This window comes from Eptesicus fuscus, chromosome 14 (genome assembly GCF_027574615.1).
Source record: "Eptesicus fuscus isolate TK198812 chromosome 14, DD_ASM_mEF_20220401, whole genome shotgun sequence".
NCBI classification, from domain to species: Eukaryota; Metazoa; Chordata; class Mammalia; order Chiroptera; family Vespertilionidae; genus Eptesicus; species Eptesicus fuscus.
In genome coordinates, this window is record NC_072486.1 from 62,733,435 (window position 1) to 62,757,695 (window position 24,261).

The 24,261-nt window shown below is 48.3% G+C and overlaps 1 protein-coding gene across 1 annotated transcript; it reads right to left on the reverse strand.

The window, feature by feature from the left end:
• SMO (smoothened, frizzled class receptor) lies at nucleotides 1–23,711 on the reverse strand. The gene is made up of 12 exons (XM_008154026.3): nucleotides 22,865–23,711; nucleotides 9,757–9,962; nucleotides 7,755–7,964; nucleotides 7,356–7,528; nucleotides 6,790–7,009; nucleotides 6,570–6,693; nucleotides 4,772–4,864; nucleotides 4,176–4,284; nucleotides 2,992–3,177; nucleotides 2,433–2,581; nucleotides 1,764–1,898; nucleotides 1–1,520 (listed from the first exon to the last, which is right to left on the reverse strand). Exons 1-12 carry the CDS (start codon nucleotides 23,196–23,198, stop codon nucleotides 1,087–1,089), a joined length of 2,373 nt encoding a protein of 790 aa, XP_008152248.2. The 5' UTR covers nucleotides 23,199–23,711; the 3' UTR covers nucleotides 1–1,086.
• Nucleotides 23,712–24,261: the final 550 nt, after the last annotated feature.

Consider the following 24,261-nt stretch of genomic DNA (forward strand, 5'->3'; position numbering starts at 1 on the left):
CAAAAAACTTTTATTTACGGTTTATCTTTCTTCTCCCCATCCCTATCCCCGATCTGGAACCCAGCCAGCTCCTACAACTTCCTGCTGCCTGGTTCTTGAAACTGGGGCCTTGGAGACATGGAGGAGGCCCATAAGAGGCAGGAAATCTCTTCACCCACCAGTTGTGGAAGTTGAAGGAAGCTTTCCTGCCTGCCTGAAGCTCCAGCAGCTTCCCAGGGTAGCCCCTCAAGTCAGAGGATCCATCCCTCACTGGATGGATACAGGAAGAGACAATGTGTCTCGGAGACCCACTGACTCCCCACCACTCACTGCTTCTATAGCTGAACCAATCTTTTTCTTGGAGATGGAGTCCAGCAACATGTGTGGGGGTTGGGGGGTGGGGCTGCAGTTCTGGGTCCTAATCAACAAACAGGGAACAGGAAGAGGTTGGCCTGGTTGAACTGAAATGGGAAAGGGAAGGAGGGTGCAGGAGAACATGGGGGCGGGGTTACTGGCCTGGGGTGGGGCCAGCTGGACATCTGTAAAGAGAGGTTATAGCCCCTATAGGAGGAGGTACTCCTAGCCCCACAACCACCTGGAAGAGGGAGAGGGAGCCCTGTTCCCACTTAGACAAAGGGCTAATGATACAATAAACAATTTTGGTCTGAGGGTGCCCTTTCCTGGTACCCATTATTACAGGAAAGAGCAGCCAGCCCTCATCTGCCAGACATAGGTTTGGCTGTCTCCCTGGCCACCACAGCCCATTCCGGGTACTGCCACTCCTACCCTCGCCATTGCTACCTCACCAGAAACTCTGCACACCCCGTAACCTTGTTGCAGACTGGGGCTGCCAGCCAGACTCCACCTGGTGGGGCAGAAACGAGGGCCCTGAAGCTCAGGGCTGTTCTCTGGGTGAGGCCCACCCATGGATTTTTCAAGGCTCTTTCCCACAGTTCTGTCATAAGCCAGACATAGAACCTTCCTGGGAGGGCACTGGGCCCTCGGGTTCTCCGGAAGACGAGATCCTGGGGAAGCACCTCAGGGAGGAAGAAGAGCCTCAGAACACTATCTGTTCCTATTTACTGTCCCAGGTCCTGCTCTCCTGGCTTAGAAGTCTGAGTCTGCATCCATGAGCTCTGCCTCCATCAGGTTGGTACGGGAGTGAATGGGCCCTAGTCCCTGCCGGCGGCCCTGCGCCCAGGCCGTGGGGGCTGAGGGGCTGGGCAGAAACGGATCCTGCAGAGGACTGGGCTCTGGGCAGAAGGGGTTGGAGACCAGGGTCCAGGCTCTCTGTCGGCAGGATTCTCCAGCTCCCCAGGCACCGGCGGCCACCAGGCATTTCTGCCGGGGCAGCTGGGGCAGTCGAGGAACAGCACTGGAGGCAGACGCAGGGGTGGGGTGGCGAAGCTCAGGGGGTGGCACCAGCGGACACACCTCCTTCTTCCTCTTCCTCCGCTTCTTCTTCCGGCCCAGGCGCTTCTCCAGCTCTGGGGAGATTTCTGCCTCCACCAGCCACAGATTGGCTTTTTCCTCTGGGGGCACTGGTGATGGGAGAGAGAACATGAGCCTGGGACCCTGACTCTGTCCACATCACCCTGCTCTCCTCGGATCCCCACTTTGAGGTCTGGGATCCACAACTCTAGACCTCTAGGGCCTCAGCCCCACACTTCAGTTCTTCCACAGCCTTCCTTCCCCTTCACCTTCTGGCAGCCCCTGATACTACAGCCCCAGTAACCCCCAGCCTCTACGTCCCCCGCCTTCCTACCGAGACCTGAATCTTATACCTGGAGTTGCCACAGGGGTGACAGACACATCCTGGGGCAGTATGGCTCCTCTCCGAGCCACCATCTTGGTGACATGCTGGGCCCAGGCAGAGGACACATCAGCGGAGGGCTCATTGAGGTCAAAGGCCAAACCCGCTGTGGGGATGGAAGGAAAGGATAAGGAATCATGATTGCCTGTCCCTTGCAGTCCACCACTTCTCCCTTATTCAGCACCATTCACCTCCCCCCAGCGATGGCTCCCACTCCACCTCGCACAGAAAACCCACCCTGGTAATCACTGTGATCCCCACCCATTCCCAAGTTACAGAGCAGTTGGCATCCTGGGCACCCAGAGCAAACGTGGGGCCTCACTAAAGGCCAGAAATCCAGTTCCTGAAAGCCTGACTTACTCTAGCCCAGGGAGAACAGCTGGAGAAGACAGGAGAAGGGGAAGGGAGATGAGTCCTCTGGGAACCAAAACAAACTACTGAACCCAGGACAGAAACAGAGAGGGAGAGTTGCTGGGGATGGGCAGGGTGCTGGAAACAAGGACTCTCCGGAGAGGAGGGAGCACTGTATTCCTCAGAGCCTTCCAAACAGTCCACATGTCCACACCAGCCTGGCAGGGAATGGGGCCCAGGTGCTGCAGGTGTTAAGTGGCTCCAGGGGAGGAAAGGGGCCAAAGCTCACCCACAGGCCCATCGTGGGAGACGGTGTGCATGCTGAAGGAGAGCTCCTGGCCTGGGTTCTGCAGCAGCTCGCGCCGCTTGGAGAAGGCCTTGGCGATCATCTTGCTCTTCTTGATGCGTTTGGGCTCATCATCACTCTGTCCCGTCAACCTGAGAGCAGCAGGGGTTGGGGAGGGAATGTGGAGCAGCCACTTCCCATCAAATCTTGAGAAAGACAGCAAATCCATCTCCTCTAGGGCAGGAGCCTCCAGAGGGGCTCAGGTTCCTCAAGGACTCTGAGGAGTAGAGGCCTACTCTGCAAAGAAGGAGGCCTAGAATGCAGGGCTCATGTGTGCCCAGTTCTCAAATCACTTCACTTTTAAAAGATGCTGGCAGTGGGCTCACACCTAGCTGGTGCTCCCGAGGACAGGAGGTGTCACCAGGGGGCAGTGGTGAGCCACAGAAAAGTCAGCTTTAGGCGCTCCCACAGACCCTTAGAAATCACACCTGCCCAAGGCTATGCTGGGAGACACGGGAAACCTAGGATGAGAGACTAAGGTGGGGCTGGCTGCTGACCCCACCTGCACCAGGTGCGTCTCCAGATGAGCAGCGTGGCCTTGGTCCAGACCCACGTGCTCATGGCAATGCCGGTTCCAAACATGGCAAACAGGTTGATTTTCTCCACCAAGAGGCTAGGGCGATTCTTGATTTCACAGTCAGGGATGGGCTTCTTGGTGGGCAGCCCGATGGTTACATTGGCCTGGCACCTGTGGTGAGGGGTGGTAGACAGGTGAGATTTTTCTGGGTCTCCTGGGTGCGTACCCAGACAATCACTAAGCCCCACAGCACTGATTCACAACCCTGGGTGCTCATTAGAGTCACCCGGGAGCTTTTAATAACTACTGATGTCTGGGCCACACCCCAGACAATTAAATCAGATCTCTGGGGTAGAGACCCAGGCATGGCTGTAGTTTAGAGCTTCCCAAACTGCAAGCTGGAGCCTTGAAGGAGTCTGAAGCAGTCCATGTGGACTGGCATTCATTTTTTAAAAAAATATATTTTATTGATCCTCCACAGAGAGGAAGGGAGAGAGATAGTTAGAAACATCAATGAGAGAGAAATATTGATCAGCTGCCTCCTCTCCTGCACACCTCCCACTAGGGATGTGCCTGCAACCAAGGCACATGCCCCTGACCGGAATCGAACCTGGAACCCTTCAGTCCGCAGGCCGACGCTCCATCCACTGAGCCAAACCGGTCAGGGCATGGCATTCATTTTAATGGGCATTTTAACTGCTGTTCCTCGTGTCAGTAGTTGCTGCATTTCTTTCAACAGCTGAGATGCCTTAATCTCTCAGATTCGTCCTCATTGTGACACAAAAAGCATAGACTAATTAGCAGGCATTAACAGGCTGTTAACTTATCATAAAGATAACTACTTCTGTGCAGGGCTCTCCAATAAGTCGTGTGAAAGAGTACATGAGAATTGGAGACAGCAACTTCTGTGGACAACAGAGTCGGTCAGAGAAGCCAAAACACGAGATGGCTTCTTAACAGTTACAAATGCACCAGCCAGATCGCCATGGGGACGCAGAGTTGAGCAGGAACTTGAGGGCTGTTTGCTATGTTGGCAAGTTACAGAGCAACTGACATCTTGGGTGCCCAGAACAAGACGGGCAGACCCCTGCTGGACGGCACAGGAAGGCTGCCCCTGCAGTCCCGACTCCAGCTGCCTCCAAGTCCCCAAGCCCCAGTCCTGCACTCACAGCACGTAGTCCCGGAAGCTGCGCTCCCACTCAGCCTGGTTGAAGAAATCGTAGAAGTGGCAGCTGAAGGTGATGAGCACAAAGCCAAAGGCCAGGAAGCCAAAAATGCCTGTGGAGGGCCAGGGGTGGGCAGAGTATTACCAATCCCAGGTGTGGGAGCAGCGGTGGGAAGGAGGGTTTTCGACACACTGGGGCCTGAAAGACAGCTGAGTCTGAGGTTAATTCATGCTAGGCTCAGTTCAAGACAGAAGTCTCCAAAATAAGGCATGAAGGGGGCACTTGAGGCAACTGTGGGAGGCCCAGTGGGAGGGAAGTGGACATGAGGAAGCAGACTTGGCATGAACTTGAATTCTTCTACCTAAGAAGGTCCCCTTCTTTTGAGCTGCTACCGAGACACACACACACACACACACACACACACACACACACACACACACACACACACACACACCAGCCTTGTCTTGCCCAGGGCTGCTCACTTGTGCCACTGACTTACTACATCCTCCAAGACCCTATTCTGTAGGTCCCACAGCCCCAGGAGGGTGCAGTGTTGGGCTGGATAGTACCTCGGGCCAAGGGCCCAGGGGCCCACTCACCTAGGCGCAGCATGGTCTCATTGATCTTGCTGGCAGCCTTCTCGCTCAGTAGCCCAGGGTGGTTGCTCTTGATGGAGAACAGAGTCATAACTCCTGAACAGAAGGGACACCTCATATGTTAGTGGGACGAGGCCACTCTCCTGGGAGAGAGGGGGGTGTGGCAGGGGAGGCTCTCATGGCGCTGGAGTCTGGGTCTAATTACTTCTGTGCTGGTGCCAAGCTTGGGGAACTGGAGACACCGGAGAAATGGAGCACAGCTGGTGGCAGACGTGTTTTGTATGTGAAAGTCTGGGACAGAGCACCAATGGACAGTAGAGAAGAGAAAGAAATCACCTTGTGTCTGGCCTGCCCACCCCTAAGTAAGGCAGTCAGGTCAAAGCTGTTCTGCTGGAGCCCCAGCTGATGTGGCTCAGTGGATAGAGCGTCGGCCTGCGGACTGAAGGGTCCTGGGTTCAATTCTGGTCAAGGGCACATGCCCGGGTTGTGGGCTCAACCCCCAGGAGGGGGCATGCAGGAGGCAGCCGACCATCGATTCTCTCTCATCTTTGATGTTTCTCTCTCTCCCTCCCCCTTCCTCTCTGAAATCAATAAAAAATACATTAAAAAAAAAAAAAGCTGTTCTGCTGGAAAAGGCATAAAAAAAGACTTGAGAACAGTGCTGTCCAACAGAAATATAATATGAGCTGCATACATAATCTCAAATTTTCCAGAAGCCACATTAAAAGAGTAAAAGGACACAGGTGAAAATGATTTCAATATATTTTACAAAAAGTATACCACTGTTCATTATATTATCATTTCAACAAGTAATTCATATTACAGCTTATTAATGAGTGTGCTATGTCTTTGAAATGCAGTGTGTATTTTACACATATGACACATCTCAATTTGGACTAGTTTCAACACATGTGGCAGGTGGCTACCAAACAGGACAGCATAGACACAAAACATAAATCCGAGGCCCAGACACAGCCAAAAAGAGGGAAAGAGGGACTACACAGAAGGCTGACCTTCTGCAGAGGGAGAAAATGGAAACTTACCAAAAGAAACAACAACAAAAAAAAACATGCAACAAAAACGAGCTAAGGAGATAGGAAGGCTTATTGTGGAGGTGGCAGATTGAGACAGGGAAATTAGGGAACAGAGAATCTGTGCATGTTGTGAAAACTGTGCGAGTGTGTGTTGTGGGCAGGAGGGAGATGAGAAACCGACTCCAAAACATTGAGAGTATATATAACCTTAGAGTGAGCTCTCTAGACTGAAGGCCCCAAATTGGCTCATGTGGACACAGTAGGTTACCCACCACATAAGTGCACCTGGCCAAGAGCTGAGGAGAGGTTGGAACCAGCCCAGGCTCCTCTCAACAGGCTGTGAGAAAGGGGTGCATTTTTCTGGCCAACACGAAGGTGTTGTCCCACACCAAGTGTCTGCCTAGAGCAGTGATGGCGAACCTATGACACGCGTGTCAGCACTGACACGTGTAGCCATTTCTGATGACACGCGGCTGCTGAGGTGGCCGCATGCCGAGGATGAAACATTTGCAAAATAATGTTTTTTTCCTCAAAGTGACACACTACCCAAGTTATGCTCAGTTTTTTGGCGAAGTCTGACACACCAAGCTCAAAAGGTTGCCATCACTGGCCTAGAGGGGGCACCTTCCACTTAGCGCCAGTACCCAGTGCGACCTGGCTGAGGTCCCACTGTGAAGGCAGCAGAGCTGGCTGCGTCTAGCTCCTACTTCCACAAAGCTGGTGCTCAGCGTGCTAGTTGCCATAGTCCTGATCGGGTCCTCACTCACCACGGATGAGGAAGTAACCTCCCACGATGAGCACCAGGCCAATTGGGGCCAGCACGAAGCCAGCACGGTATCGGTAGTTCTTGTAGCCCACAAAACAGATGCCGCTCACGGAGTCCCCATCCACCTACAGCAGGAAGGGGTGGGAGGGGCAAATTCGGTCACTGGCCCCTCAGCCAAGCCCACCCCACTCAGGACCCCAGCCCCCTACCAGGTTCTGTACCTGGGCCACAGCGAGGATAGCCACAGTGAGGACAAAAGGGAGTGACCACGTGATCAGGTGGAAGTAGGAGGTCTTGCCAGAGAGAGGCTGGTAGGTGGTGCCCAGGGCTTTGAAGGAGGTGTGCCAGGCATAGGTAAGGACCACAAACCAGACGACGCCAGCCATCAGGGCGTAGTACACAATGACAAAGATGATGACGCAGGACAGGGTCTCGTTGGAGCTACGCACATATGTGGGGTGTCACTTGGGGAGGTCATTCTGCACTCCCTCTCTTCACCCTGTCTCCAGACCCTTGGCTCTAAGGTCTGAAGGTTCCCTAGGAGTCCAGGCTTGGACACAGGACCCAGTCAGATTTGAAGAGGATACACAAGATGCCCCTTGGAACAGATGCAAACAATCAAGGTCCTAATACTGAAGCCGAGATGCTAATGCTGGAGACCTCGGATGCAACAAGGCAGAGCTGAATCTTACCCTAAAATCTCAGCTTCAAGCCCAACCTGTCCCTTTTGTGGTAAACACACATTTCAGCCTTCCTCCCCTCACCTCCGGGTCCCCAAGTCACCTACGTGGGCTCCCCAAGCCTCATGGTGCCATCTGCCCGGCAGACAATCTCCCGGCGGGCACCGTCCATGAACTGGGCCAGCCAGCCAATGCTGCCCACAAAGAAACACGCATTGACGTAGAAGAGAATAACTGCAGGGTAGCGATTCGAATTCCGCCAGTCAGCCACGAAAGTGGCCTAGAAGAGAGGGGTTGGGGTTACTCTGCTGCTGCAGACACCCTTATGACCCTTCTTATGACCCTTCCCTGGGGACCCCCGCCAAGTCGTCCTCTCCGCACCTCCCTCTTTACCCCAGAGCCCAGCCGCTCTCACCGACAATCACACTCCCTTCCCACTTTACGAGCTGAGTGCTCAGGACACCCGCTTCCCGACCCCTCCACGTGCAGGCCTGTCCTCGGCTGACCAGGGTGAAGAACGTGCAGAGGCCCGTGACGGCACCGAAGGCCGCGATGTAGCTGTGCATGTCCTGGTGCTCCGCCTCCGTAAAGAGCGGGTTCTGGCACTGGATCCCGCAGCCCTCCACGTCCTCGTACCAGCTCTTGGGGTTGTCGGTCCGAACCAAAGGAGCTTCACACTGACCCGAACTGTTGAACTTGATGTTCTGCACCTCATTCTGGAACAAGGGAAGGGGGAGGAGACAGTGCAAAAGGGAGCAGGAGGCTCAGCGGCAACCTTTGGTTTCATCAGGGGCACAGGGGTAGCATGGCAGAGTGGCTGAGGGCACAGACGCTGGAGAAAACCCATGGCAAATGGTTTGACTTTTCTATTACCTCAGTTTCCCTAGCTATAAAATAGCAGGAAAAAAAATGGACTCATTTGGAATATGGTGGTCTGGGGGAGCTCTGTGGCCCCCCCGGACCATTAAGATGAATAAGTGGGTCCTAGAGCGAATTAAGGCTGAAACATCACTGGAGTCAAAAATGACAAAACTGAAACTGTCGTACTTCAGGCACATCATCAGAAGGCAGGGGTCTTTGGAAAAGACATCAATGCTGGGGAAAGTAGAAGGCAGAGGGAAAGGGAAGACCAACAATGAGGTAGACTGACTCCATAAAAGAAGCCATAGGCATGAGTCTACAGGAGCAGAGAAAAGGACACTGGGACATCACTCATTCCTAGGGTCACCATAAGTAAGAGCTGACTCAGCAGCATGTAACACACACACCTGCTTCGTGGTGGGGCTTAAGGGGTAAATGAATAAATAAATGTAAAATGCTATAATACTATTTGGCAGGTAGGAAATAATAACAAGTAGTGTTATTACCATCATTGTTATCACTAGAGGCCCGGTGCATGGATTTGTGCACCGGTGGGGTCCCTCAGCCTGGCCTGTGGGGATAGGGCTGAAACCAGCTCTCTGACATCCCCCAAGGGGTCCCAGATTGTGAGAGGGCACAGGCCAGGCCGAGGGACCCCACCGGTGCACAACTGGAGGGACTGTGGGAGGGCCCCAGGGCGTGTCCAGCCCATCACGCCCAGTCCTGATGGGCCAGACCCCAGCAGCAAGCTAACCTACCGGTCAGAATGTCTGCCCCCTGGTGGTCAGTGCGTGTCATGGTGACTGGTCAAACGGTCAAACGAATGGTCGGACTTAGTGTATTAGGCTTTTATTATATAGGATTATTATTATTTATCATCATAATCACTTATGAGCTCTCCTTCACCACCCAGAACTGGAGCACATCCCGTCTTGGGGATTCTGGCTGTTTTACATGTGCCTTGATTCCATGTGACTCCTGTAACCCCTAACACGTGACAGAGCTGGTGCTCAAAAAATATTTGTTGAATAGTTACCTTTTATTCAAAAGGGGGAATTGCTCTGGCTGCATTGCTCAATGGTTAGAGCATTGGCCTGAACACTGGAGGGTCACGGGTTTGATTCCTGGTCAAGAGCACATACCTGGATTGTAGGTCCAATACCTGGATTGCAGGTCCAATCCAGCCCCTGCCCCTCGTCAGGGCAAGTGTGGGAGACAACCAATCAATGTATCTCTCTCACATAGATGTTTCTGTTTCTCCCTCTCCCTCTCTCTTCCCTTCCCCACCTCCCCCCTTCCACTCTCTCTAAAAATCACTGTAAAAATATCCTCACTCCTTGGGTGAGGATAAAATAATAATTAATTATTATTATAAATAATGATTTTATACTATTATTATAAGATAATTGTTATAAATAATTATAAAATAATAATTAATTAATAAGTAAATAAAGGATAATCCCTGGTAGATGGGCCCAGCCAACAAACTTCAGTTTGGGGTTTTGGCCTATTGACACCAAGGCTGCAGGCTTGGGGTTACCCAGGGAGAAGGCTCTGGGCTCCCCTGTGTCCCCTCCTGCCAGGCTCTGCCCTGTGCCTGGTGCTGACCAGCCTGAGAGCCTGGACCTCACCCCACAGAGCACTCACCGGGCAGCCCTCAGGGAAGTGGTCAGGGGTGCAGCGCAGGAAGTCAGGCCAGCCGCGCTCTCTCTCCACGATGGCACAGGGGCCTCGAGTGGCTTGGCAGAGGGTGCGGCTGGGCAGCTCCACCCGGTCGTTCTCACACTTGGGCATGTACACAGCACACAGCAGGGGCTGGATCACTGCCCAGCAACGGGGGGCGTTCCGGAGGCCTGCAGGGTGAAGACAGTGTGGACACATGGCAATGAAGACCCCTCTTCATTCATACCCACAAACACAGCAGCACCCCCTGTTCCCCAGGCCTAAGGCACCTCTCTTTGCCTCAACAGAGGCCATTATTGCTCAGAGCTGTGGGGCAAGGTGTTCCTCAACAGGGCATTTGGGCAGGTCGATTCTGTGCTGCAGGACTGTCCATGCACTGCAGGACATGTAGCATTGCAGAACCCTGCCCACTAAATGCCAATAGGCCCTAGCCGGTTTGGCTCTGTGGTTAGCTCTAACCATTAGAGCATCAGCCCACCGACTGAAGGGTTGAGGGCCCAATTCCGGGTCAAGGGCATGTGTCTCATTTGCAGGCTCCATCCCTGGCCCTGGAGCCTGTGCGGGAGGCAACCAATCGATGTTCTCTTTCTCCGGCCGCCCCCCCCCCCCTTCCACTCTCTCTAAAATGCAATAGAAAAAATATCCTCAGGTGAGGATTAACAAAAAATAAAATAAATTAAATTAAATGCCAATAGAACCCCTGAGTCATTGTGACAACCAAAAACTGCTCCCTACCAGGCCCCATTCCAGGGGTGGTGACTAGAAGAGAACCTGAAAAGGACCTTTCTGGGAGGCTACTCATGCTCTACTTCTTGATCTGGTACTGGATTCCTGGGTATATTCACCTTGTGGATATTAAGTTTATGGTCTGTGCACTTCTCTATATGTACATTATAATTCAATTAAAGTTTTATAAAGCGGCCTCCATTTCCAAATGCCCTGCTAGGGAGTATAACACCTCTGGCTGAGAACCCTGAGTTGATTTACATTTTACCTTTCCAGAGGCATTTAAAAAACCCCGCTTCAGGGCCTCTTCCAGTGGGAAGGAGAGTGGTGGGATGCCACCCCTTCCCGCACTCCCTCCACCCCCCCTCCGCCACCCATGGCCCATGCTCCAGAACCGGAAACGGTTTCCCTTGCCAAGATCCCAGGACCCCGGGTCTTCTTACCAAGCTGAGGTGAGATAGAGAACAGGTAGGAGCTAAGAAGAGGTAGTCAGGGGAGTCAGGTACTCCAAGGCCAGAAGAGGAAACAGGAAATCAGGCGGAGAGAAACAGAGGAGGCTGTGTCCAGTGCAGAGAGAGGTAAGGAGGTGCCAGCAAGACAGAAACAGCTGCCCCAGTGGCTGGGCTCACTCAGCATTCTGCCTACTTCGCCCCTCCTGAATCATCCTTGCTTCAGGAACACCTATTTCCCAAACAAGAAGTTGAATTAGGAGAAGCTTTTGAGGACATGAGAGCCAACATGGGTGCTGGCCACACTGCTGGGCTGGGGGGACATGGGGGTAGGTAGGTAACTGCTCTTTTTTGGGGGGAGGCAATATAGTAGAGAGGTAAGGAGCATGGACACTGCAACTAGCCTGTCTGGGCCCACATCTTGACTCTACCATTTCCTTGCTGTGTGATCTTGGGCAAATTACTTTATCTCAAGCCTCAGTTTCCTGATCTGTGAAATGGGAACAATCCATTTACCGTGTGGAACTGAGATAGCAAGTTACCGTGTGAAGAATGAGATAGCAAGAATCCATTTACCGTGTGAAGAATGAGATAGCAAGTTAACTGCTTAGCATGGTACCTGTTATATAATAAGCACTCAGAAAATGTCAGCTATTATTATTACCTTCTGGGGCCTTTGACAACTCAACTGCTCTCACTGTGACACAGCCTATCTCAGGGCACAGAGCAAGTTCCTGTCACTTAAGAAGCAATGGTTTTACCCTGGCCAGGTAGCTCAGTTGGTTAGAACATCATCCAGGTACACTAAGGTTGCGGGTTTGATCCCTGATCAGGGCACACACGAGAGTCAACCAGTGAATGCATAAATAAGTAGAACAATGTGTGTGTGTGTGTGTGTGTGTGTGTGTGTGTGTGTTGTGTGTGTTTCTCTCTCTCTCAAATCAATTAAAAAGAAAAAAAGCCAATGATCTCGGGCAATGGTACCCAGGCCTGACTCAAATTAGAATCATTTGGGGAACTCTTATCACTCTGGATGGAGAACCCCAGAAATTGACTGAATGGGTATGGGTGGAGCACACAGCCGTGAGTGCCAGGGGTTAGGTAGGAGGAGGGTTTGCCTACAGAAGGGGCAGCATGAAGGACTATTAGGGGTAATGGGATTGCTCTCGGTCTTGAATGTAGTGGCTGGTTATACAACTCTGTGTGCTTGTCTAAACTCATAGAACTGCACAACAAAGAAAAAGTGAATTTTACTGGATGTTTATTAAAATGGGGGGCGGGGGGCTCACTAGAGTAAAATGTATTCTAGAGAAGCATCAGGCAATTAATAAAATATTGGGTTATTTTTTTTTCAGGAATTTGTGGTAATTATCAACTTTCAAAAATATGTAATTTGCTGTTCTCAGTTTTTCTCATTTTAAACATTGTTTTATTCTTTAAAAATAAACTTCCAAGGAAAAGATAGATTATTACATAAACCTTAAATGACAATGGAAGAGCCACCTAGGGAAAAAATAAGTTGGACCCTTACCTTGTGTCTTACTTAAAAATAAGTTCCTGCCCGGTCGCGTGGCTAAGTGGTTGAGCTTCAGCCTATGTACCAGGAGGTCATGGTTCAGTTCCTGGTCAGGGCACATGACTGGGTTATGGGACCCACCCCCAGTGGGGGGCGTGCAGGAGGCAGCCAATCAACGATTCTTTCTCATTATTTTTTTTATATATTTTATTGATTTTTTACAGAGAGGAAGGGAGAGGGATAGAAAGCTAGAAACATCAATGAGAGAGAAACATCGACCAGCTGCCTCCTGCACACCCCCCACTGGGGATGTGCCCGCAACCAAGGTGCATGCCCTTGACCGGAATCGAACCTGGGACCTTTCAGTCTGCAGGCTGACGCTCTATCCACTGAGCCAAACCGGTCTTGGCGATTCTTTCTCATTATTAATGTTTCTATCCCTCTTCCTTCCTCTTTGAAATCAATAAAAAAATATTTAAAAAAATAAGTACCTGATGAATCAAAATAATTATATTATTTTAAAAATATATTTAATTTTTACTTATTGATTTTGAAAGAGAGGAAAGGAGAGAAAGAAGCATTAATTTGTTGTTCCACTTATTTATGCATTCATTGGTTGATTCTTGTATATACCGGTATGTCCTGACCGAGAATGGAATCCACAATTTTGATGTATTAGGACAACGCTCTAATCAACTGAGCTACTTGGCCAGGGCTAATAATTACATTATTTTAAAAAATTAAAGTAATAAAAGAAAAGGTGAGAAATGGTTTTTGAAACCTTGGAGTGGAGAAGATTTTTTGATGTATGACACAAAACCAAGAAGCTATGAAACAAAAGATTTAAACAAAATCCTAAAAAAGGCAACATCCTGAGAAAATATTTCATACATATTACAGGTAAAGAGCTAATTTTCCTATATGCACAAAGCTCTTCCAAATCAATAAGAAATTCATAAGCCTCTAGGAAAGGGGCAAAAGGCAAACAGAACAGATCAGAGAAAATACAAATGGCCTTTAAATACATAAAGAAATGCTCTAAATGTGAAATAAAGCTGTAATGATATATAATTTTTTTAACTTTAGAGTGAGAAAGACAAAAATATTTGAAAATGCTATGTAGTGGCAAGAGTGTGGGAGAAAGTGGCACTTTTGTATATTTTTAGTAGGAATACTAAATACTTGTAGAGACTATCTGGCATTATCTATCAAAATGTTATACTAGCCAATTCCACTACACATGTTCACAAAGATAATTTATAAGAGTATTCATTGCAGCATTGCTTATAATAGCAAAAGAGTAGAAACAACCTGAATGTATATCCATCATTAGGAGCCGCTAAAAAAACATCATACATCAATATAATAGGACATTAATCAGGGTTGAACTGCTGTATTTGCATTGAAATGGAACTATCTCCAATAGATCTTGTTAAGTGGATGTAGTCAGTGGAGAACAGCCCGAAGAGCATGCTACTACTGTGTGTGGGAAGGAATAAACAAAGGGTACGCCTACATTTGTGCATATGCTGGCAACGTCTAGAAGGACACACAAAGCCAGTGTTGATGGTTGCCTCTGAGAAGGGAAAATGGGTAGCTGAGAACACAAGTGGAGAGATTTAACTTTTGTTGCTTTTGAGTTTTGGACTATGTGCATATACTACATATTTTTTAAAGTAATTAAGTTTTTAAAAAAATAAATATGCAAATTACTGAGATGAGGGAGGCTTCCCAAAGAAGAGCAGGGAATGAGATTGATAACAGGAAGCAAGGGGACATCAACTTTATCTGTATTATTTTTTATTTTAACAAAATATGAAACAAAAAGAAAAAATAGGGACACATTTTTCTACATTCATAGAAATTAAAAATAACACTGCCACAATTTAAACTTTGAAAAAGGTTTTTTGTTTGTGTGATTCTGATGAGTAGTCAAGTTGAAAACCATTGTTCTAAGGTTGGGTTAACATTAGAAAATGTAATCAATGAATCTATATTCATAGATTAAAGAAGAAAAAAAATCATCTCAATAGATGCAGAAGTAGTTGATAAAATCAATATCCATCCTATCTAATAAAGAGGGAATATGCTAATTTACCCTCACGCCATTGCAAATATGGCGGTGCCCACAGCCAATAAGGAGGGGATATGCTAATTGACTGTCCCGCCCTCAAAGATGGCGGCACCCACAGCCAATAAGGAGGGAATATGCTAATTGACTGCCCCACCCTCAAAGATTGGGGCATCCACAGCCACAAGATGGTGGTGCCCAGTCCCCTCAGCCCCGTCAGGGCGCCTGCCTCCGGAGTCCCCCAGTCCTCTCAGCCCTCCAGCCGCCCAGGGCCAGCCCGAGGTGCAGGCAAGCCTTGGATGGCGGCTGCCCAACCGCCCAGGGCCACCAGAGGCTCAGGTAACCAGGGCCAGCCGAGGCTTGCGCTGCGGGCAATGGCATCAGCAGAGGTGTGATGGGGCATCTCCTTCCCCTGATTGCTGGGTCACCTCCCACCCCTGAGTACTCCCGGACTGTGAGAGGGGGCAGGCCGGGCTGAGGGAGCCCCCCCCCCCACTTCCTCCAGTGAATGAATTTTCATGCACTGGGCCTCTAGTCTATCATAAAAAGATAACTGGCAGATTAGGAATAGAAGACAACTTCCTTAACCTGATAAAATGTAACTACAAGAAAACTACACCAAACACCACATTTAAGAGTGAAAGGTAGAAAAGCTTTCTGTTGAGAACACAGAAAAAGTCAAGGATAAAGGATGCTGCTACTATTACCAATTCTATTTAACAATGTATTGAAGGTGTTAAGCAGTGCAACAAGGCAATAAACATTAACAAATATATGGCTTATAAAAGGAAGAAACAGCCCTGGCCAGCTTGTTTAGTGGTTAGAGCTTGGGCCCATGGACGGAAGGGCTGAGGGTTTGATTCCTCAGTTGTAGGTTCCCTGCTCCTGTGGGGGTGCATGCAGGAGGCAACCAATCAATGTGTCTCACATCGATGTTTCTCTCCCCCCCCTCCTCCCTCCCTTCCATTTCTCTCTCCTCCCTCCCTTCCACTTGCTCTAGAAATCAATTGAAAAAATATCCTCTGGTGAGGATTTTTTTTTAAAAGAGAGAAAGAAACTCATTATTCACAAATGAGATAACTATGTGCGTAAATTAAATTTAGCTAGTTTACTAGATTCAAAATCAATTGTATTTTTATTAACATTTTAACAAAATGTCAAAGGAATCATTTATAGTAGTGTAAAAAATTATCAAGTATCTAGGAATAAATCTAACAAATGATATTTAAGAACTTCCTGCAGAAAAACTGTAAAAATATTGAGAAAATAGAAGATCTAAATAGAAATATAGTATAATGAAATTATTACAATACTCAATAATGTAAAGATGTCTTTTTTTTCAAATCCACCAACAAATATTTTTATATTAAAGCTCAAAGGATCAATAATAGTCCAGACTCTCTATTATTTACTGCTGTACTATAAAGTAGAGGTTCCTAGCCTCGAGTTCACAAAGGATTCTTGGAGAGACTTTAGAGATCCATGAACTTGGATGGCGAAAAATTACCTCGAACTGAAATTTAGCATTTCCTTCCATTATAAATGAAAACAACATACCACAGTACTGTTAGCAATACCCATGGCTTTGTCATAAATGGAAATCAGATATTGTATTTTTGTTGCAGATATCTCAAAATATTGTCACTGCTCATCATCACCTTGATATTATAATGGTTATTAAACCCATACTAGATCTTATACTGTATTACTAAAGAAGCACATATACATTAGATCACAAACTTTTTAAATATTTGATAACTATATTTCAATAGAATTCATTTCCTTTATAATCCTAAACGCTCTTTTCAATTCTATGTGTTTTACTTTAAAATTTAAAAATATTATACTGAAAAAGGGGCCCATAGGTTTTATCAGATTGTCAAATAAGTTCATAACTCAAAGAATTGAAGAACCATGCTATGATAATTAAGATGATGTGGTACTGGCAAGGGATAGACAAATAGATCTAAGGAATAGAATAAGTATTCCAGAAATAAATATATATTTCAACACTTGATTTATGACAGAGCTGAGATAGTGTATTTAACAAATTATATTGAGAATATGTATAAAATTGAAGTTCTAAAAAAAATCAACTCCAAGCGATTTATATGCCTAAAATGGAATGAAAATCTATGAAGTTTTGAGAAAATAACATAAGAAAATAAATTCATTACTTTGTGGTGTGAAAGGACATTTTAAAATAAGACACAATAGTCCTAGCCGACTCAGTGGATAAAGCATTCACCTTCAGATTGAGGGGTGCCAGGTTCAATTCCAATCATAGGCACACACACCTTGGTTGCAGGCTCAAGCCCTGGCCCTGGTTGAGGCACATGCGGGAGGCAACCAATCGATGTTTCTCTCTGTCTCTCCCTCTCCCTTCCACTCTCTCTAAAATCAATGGAAAAATATCCTTGAGTGAGGATTAACTAAAAATAAATAAATAAATAAACAAACAAACAGATAAATAGATAAATAAATAAATGACACAATAAACACTACGCATAAAAAGTTTGATAAATGACCATCTTAAAGTTTAGAACTTGTGTTCAATGAAAGACACAGAATGAAAAGGCAAGCCACAGAAAAGGAACTATTTTAAATACATACAACCAACAAAGGATTCATCCATGAAGATCTACAAATCTTATAAAAATGACAGCTAGGCCAATAGAAAAATGGGCCAAAGATTTAGACAGACACATCACAAAAGAAAAACTCCAATGGCCAGTAAACATTTCAAATGGTGCTTAACCTCACTAGTTATCAGGAAAATGCAAATTAAAACCACAAACACATACCACAACATATCCACTAGTTTGGCAAAAATTTAAAGGTGGACAATACCAAGGGTCAGGAATCATGTGGAGCAATGGTGACTATTCTACAGAGCTACTGGGAGTGTAAGTTTGTACAACCACTTTGAAAAACTGTTCGGCATTATCTAGTAAAGCTAAGAGTATACATTCCCTATTATCTCTAAATATGTTCCTGGAGAATCCTAACCCAAGTGCACCAGGATGTACATAAAAGAACATCCACAGCAATGGTATTCCCAGTGGCCCCAAACTGAGGACAACTGAAATGTTTAGCAACAACAAAATGGCTAAATAAACTGGGGTATATTCTACAATGGCAGACTGATCAGCAATGAAACAAATGAGCTGTGATAGCATGAATCTTACAAAATAATGTAGAACAAAAGAAACAAGACATATAATACACACAGCATGATTACATTTTATAAAATTCAAAAACATGAAAAATTGAAATATACTGTTTAGGGATTCTAAAGCTAGATGGCAAAACTATAGAGGAAAAAGGAAATTATTATAAAAACACCAGGATAGTGGTCACTTCTAAAAGAGGAGGAAGGGACGCCCTGGCCAGTAGTGTGGCTCAGTGTGGCTCAGTTGGTTGGGCGTCGTCCAGTGCACCGATGGGTTGTTGGCTTTATTCCCCCTCAGGGCGCATGCCTGGGATTTGGGCTCGATCCCCGATAGGGGGCGTGCAGGAGGCGTACAATCAATGTCTGGCTTACACATAGATGTTTCACTCTCTCCCTTCCTCTCTCTCTAAAAATCAATAAAAACCTATTTTTTAAAAAGAGGAGAGAGGGGGATATGACTGGAAAAGACAAAGGGGGAGCTTCTGGGAGCCCCACCATGGTCTAGTTCTTTTTTTAAAATTTTTAAAATATAATAGATTTATTAAATTCACCCATTTAAAGTATACAATTCAATGGTTTTTAGTATAGTCATAGAATTGGGCAACTATCACCACAATCGACTTTAGAAAATATTCATCACACCAAAAAGAAACTATACTAATTAGCAGTCACTTTCATCCTCCTCCCCCCAGCTCTAGGCAATTAATACATTTTTAGTATAAGTATATCCCACATATTACATGGGCCATACATGTATAAAAATGTATTTATTGTTTACCTGAAGTTGAAATTTAACTGCACATTTTGTTTTTGTTTCTTTTTTATTTACTATTTTTTAAACATAATTCTTTATTTGTGCAAATTACATATGTTCCCTTTTTCCCCCAGTGACCTCCCCGCCCACCCCCGCCACCCCCCCCACCATGGCCTAGTTCTTGTTTCAAATGGCACTTTAGAATTATCTGTTATTTAGTATCTCTGTGTTTAATGCACTTTCTGTATATATGCTACATTTCACAATTAAAAAGTTAAAAATCTGAACCAAAATTGAAAATATGAGCCCGTGGAAATTATTCCGAATTTTTATACTTTCCCAAAATATATACTTTAAAAACTAATTCTGATCATGAGCCAGCCAGGTTTGGGAACAGCTCTAAGAAGATTCTTCCTGATCTGACCCTGCAAATAACTCACCATCACCAACAACATCCCTCCTCTCATCTCTCCTCTGGCTCTTTCCTACTGGCTGCCCTGGCGGGATGACAGGGCCACATACCCCTGTGCACACACAGAGCAGAGCAGTGGTCAAAGAGGCTACGTGCTGGTTCTCAGGGACCTGTTTCCCTCGCCAGTCTCTGGCCTCTCTGCTTTCTTGCTCCATTTACCAAACCAGATTTGGCCGAAGATGGACCACGACCTGGATATTATGTTTGTCTGGTCAACCTAGAATGCCTGAGAGGAGGCATTTCAAGCTATAATGGGGAAGGTTCTGAGTGCCTAAAAAATCCCAAGTCCATGCCCTAACCGGTTTGGTTCAGTGGATGGAGCAACGGCCTGCGGACTGAAGGGTCCCAGGTTCGATTCCGGTCAGGGGCATGTACCTTGGTTGCGGGCACATCCCCAGTAGAGGGGTGTGCAGGAGGCAGCTGATTGATGTTTCTCTCATCTATGTTTCTAACTCTCTGTCCCTCTCCCTTCCTCTCTGTAAAAAATCAATAAAATATATTTTTAAAAAATCCCAAGTCCAGAGAGTTGAAAGACATAGGAGAGACCTGAGTTCTATTCAAATCTAGAAATTGATCCAACTTGAGCCAATGAACTTCCTCACTCAGTGGCATACTTCCAAAGGCTCAGTGGTCTGGGCCAAAGAAGCACATGGGGGCCACCTCTCCTTAGCAACTACTAGTCCAGGTCTGCTGGTCTGTCCACATAGATGTCCAATAAGTGTCTCTAGTCACATGGCCAAACCTGAGCCCAGGCTTTCTTCTAAACCTACTCCTCCTCTAGCATTCTCTGGCTTAGTGAAAGGGAAGGTACCACTTTCCATTCAAGCCCTCCATCCAACTCATCGGCAAGACCCACTGGTTCTAGCTCTAAAACTCTGGGATCTGCCTACTTCCAACAGCCTGTTACAGTTCTGACCACCATCATCTCGCACCTGGACTCCTTCAACCATCCTCTAAACAAGCAACCAGCCTGTAGGTTTTTCCTCCAACCATGGCTTCTCCTTCACACAGTACTCAAGGTCTTTCTAATATGCAAATATGATTACATCTCTCCCTTGCTTAAAAGCCTTCAATTACTCCTTATTATTTTTAGGACATCATACAGATTTAATATGGGGGATGAATACCTTTATTTTCTAATTTTCTAGGTGTTATCTTTTATAACTCTATCTCTCACATGCTTTGATCCAGCTCTACTGAAATTCTTACACTTTCTCAAAAGTACCAATCCCTCTCACCTCTTCACCTTTGTTCCTGTTATTTCCTCTTCCTATCCCTTCCTACCCAACCCATCCTTGGCCCAGGTAATTCCTACTTATTTCTCAGGTCATGGGGTAAATATCAGTTCTTCTGAGGGAGAGGAGGTAGGTCTTCTTTTGCTCCGCAAAGTCCTTTGTGTTCCTTCAGCACCCTACTTTATCACAAATATCGCAAAAGCCTGTTTAATTGTCTGTCTTCCCCTTGATAGCAGGATTCATGCCTGCGTTCTTCATTTTTATATTCCCCAGGACCTGATCCAGGATGTAGCGAGCACCCAGTATCTAAACGAATAAATGACTGGGTGGGTGTGTGTTCTCAGAACTCGGGCTTTCAGAAAAAAAGTGAAGAACAAGTCTCTGCTTCCAAAAGTTTACAGAGGAAGACAACCTAGATCATCTCCATTCTTTACCCACAAAAATACGCACAAGAGCTAGGTGACACTGACCATGTCTAATGCCAAATCCAGACCACTAAGTCAGGACAGCTGCAATTCCTAGCTGATGGCCTCTCTCTGATTCTCTCTTGGTTCAGGTTCACTCTACCCTGCACCCCCCTCCCTACCCTCTACCCCCACCTCCCACTGACTCAGCTCATACCAACACCTGCTTCTGGCTCTACTTCATAGAACATCCCACAGAAGGACCCAAAGCAGAAAGAGGACAACCAAAACACGTAGGAATGGGACTGAGCTGAGGGATGACGGGTGGCAACAGAGAAGAGCTCAGAGTGAACTAAGGATCCGGGCTCGGTGCTGGCACCTCTGCAGGAACCGACCCCACCAGAGGCACAGCTAGTGAGGTTTGAACCTGCATACCCAGCAGATGTTTCTAACTGCTAAACTTTCCGGCCAAAACCACTTCTGCGTACTCAGCAGCTGCTCTCAGGAGTAGGGGCTGGAAAGAGGTTCATACCCTTCCTCCTTGGTTTGAAGGTAACGACAGAAGGGCAGCATCACACATGTGTCGAACGTAGGAGAATTCAGCCATCGGCCCTTGCAAAATGCGTGAGAAGAGAGAAACAGAATATCTCCTCACAGTGTGAGCAAGATTCTAGTGCTGAGAGATGTATTTGGATTGTCCATACAGCTGGCTCCTAAACTCCAGCCTTATTTCAGGTAGTGCTTAAAGAAATAGTGTTTATACCTTTTATGTTCTCTTTTTTTATTCCTTCAGTCTTCTGCTTTACATTTATATAATTTAAAGACTAAAATGATGATGTCTACCTACGCCCCCTTTTACATTCTGTACATTACTATTTGTGACACATTTATACAAACATATTACCATAAAGAGGGCGTAATGTATATGCAGAATCACACAGATCTTATATTATGGTAATTTATGGGTTTTTCAAAGCTACTGATTACACGTGGTTTTTGCCAATATGCTGATCTGATACCCACAAACAATGAAGCTCCACATGGTCACCATCCTCCAGGTTCCTCACCTGGCATCTGCACCAAGCCAGGAATATATCCATATGGCTTTGTCCAACATCCCGCGAAAACTCTGAGAACTCTATGGCCAAGTGGACAATGACAGGCAACCCAGATACGCTTCCCTCATCGGGATCATCACCAGCAGCACCCAGGGCAGAATGGGGATGGGAGATGTGGGGCATCGAGGTCTATCAAAGGGAGGCAGCCAGGTATGCTCCTGGCTGTTGATTTTCTTTTCTTTTTCAAGGTCAGTTTTGAATCACACTGGCTAGAAACAAGGGATGACAAGGCCAGTTACCGTCCTGAGCACTCTTCAAGCCCCGGGCTCAGAAGAGTGACAGGTGGGGACGTAATTCACTCCACGCTGCTAAGGAAGGACCTGTGTGGGTTCAGTCTGCAGATTTTCAGGCCGACCTTAATCCCACCCTGAGGTGAGGGCTCTGGGACTTTAGATCACTCTGGAAGTTTCCACGGGCTCTCAACATCCCCGGCTTCAATGTCCTTCCGCAGCCCTGACCAGCCTGAGGAACCAGACTTCCAAAGAACACACAAATAATCTTTCGAATAGCCTCATTCCTTCACAATTTCAAGCAAAAATCAGAGTCCCCATTTTTCAGGTGAGGAAACTGTGCAATCTCCTGTGAAAGCAAAGCAAGATCAGGGTTCTCTGGACTTCCTGTCTCCCAAAACATTACTTCTGGAACTTTCTGGTTGCCTTTTAATTACTCATCATCGGGGTTTCTTAGCCTTCACAAATTTCACTCAATTCTCACTCCGCACCCCCATACCTAAATCGTCTACCCACATCCTCCCCTTTTTCCTTTCCAACTCGATTTCCCGGTCTCTTCTCCAAGGTCTAAACATCCTGAATCACTGAGGACCCAGCTTCCAGAGTGGCACTTCGGTGGAGCATCTCCTCTTTAAAAAAAAAAAAAAAGTCCTTTCCTGTGGCTCAGAGCCCCTTCCTGACCGACCCCTAGTTCCCAGGCATCCTTTGCTCGCCCACCCTGCTCAGGCGCTTTCTGACCGGCTCCTTCCTCATCACCGAGGGTCCCATCCTGCATTCGGTCTGCCCCAAAGTTTCAGACTCTGTTCCCCCCAACTCTCTCGGGTGCAGGTCCCGCCCTTTCCAAAGCTCAGGCCTGAGCCCTTTCTTTCCCAGAGTCCCGGCATCCCAGCGCCGCACTCCCCGGACTCGGCTCCCGCGCGCTTACCGGACCACAGCACGAGCTTGCCGTGCGCTTCCTCCTGGGATTCCGAGTCCCCGGCCAGCAGCGTGGAGGTGGCCTCGTAGGGCAGCGCCGAGCCCAGGCACACGTTGTAGCGCAGCGGCTCGCAGGGGGCAGCCCGACCGCAATGGCTCAGCAGCGGCGGGGCGCCAGTCACTGCCGCGCTCCTCCTGGCACTCCCGCCCGCGCTCCGAGGCCCAGGCCCGGTCGCGTTCCCGCTTAAGGCCATTCCCCGGCCCGGGCCCCCCGGCAGCAGCAGCCACAGCAGCGGCCCCAAAAGCCAGAACTCCGACCCCCGTGCTAGGCGAGCAGCGGCCATGACCAAACCCGCCAACTCAGCAGGAGCCCCGCGCCCCCGCCCGCTCCCCGGAGCCCCCAGGGCACGCGCGCAACCCTTTGGGGCTGCGGGGGCGACTCAGGCGACCTGTGCGCCCCGCGAGTCCGGTGCCGGGCTCCCCCGGATGCTCCGCGCGCCGCGGGCCCTCGGCGCCCAACTTCGCAAACTTTGGAACCCGGGGCCCATGTTGGGCGGCGGAGGCCCGGGCGGGGATGGACCGCTCCCTCGCCCTTTCCCTGGCAATCCAAGTTGTCTTCAGCCCCGGGAGCCCCCAGGGCCCCCAATCTCCAGCCCCATCCCCTCTCCCACCATTAAAAACCACCTCCGGGCCCCGCGATGGAGGCCAGGCGCGGGCCGGGGGTGAGGGACCAGGTCCCCGGCGCCGCCCCCGCACCAGCCGGGGGCCCAGCAGCCACCTTTGCCGAAGCGCGCCGCAGCCCCCCGACTCCTCCCCGCCGACTACCCGGCTCCTTTGTTGCTGCTCTAGCTCGCTAGGCTTTCTGGAATGCACGGGCCTCCTCGAGCCAAGCCCGGCCCCCCCTCCGCCACGGCAGGGGGAGGGACTGACAGAGAGGGGGAAGAGGAGGGGAGAAGAGAGAGGAGGAGCACCCGCTTCAGGGACCCATGCGCGCAGCTGGGCCCGGGCTGGGGGCTCTGACCCAGCTCGCCGCCCCGAGCTGGAGATAGGTGGAAATCGTGTCCGGAGCGGGCACCTGGATTAACCCGAGGATCGTTTGACTAGGTCTTCTGCAGGGCATGGACTCTTCTGGTTTACGGAGGGAGAGACAGGGGATGCCTGGAGTCAGCGGAAACCTCCACCTCACTCCCCATCCCCAACTCGCCAGTCTTTGCTGCTTTGGGTTAGATCTTTCAGCTTGTCCCGCAGCCCCTTGGAGAAAAACCAGGTTTTGGGGTTCCCGCTTGTCCAAATCCTTCCAGCTCGGGACCTGTGTGAGAAATGACCTCAGAGTCACTCGCGCAGCTGCCCCACTGCTGTTACCTGTGGATGCAGGTGTGTGGAAACCAAACGTGCCAACGTCAAGCC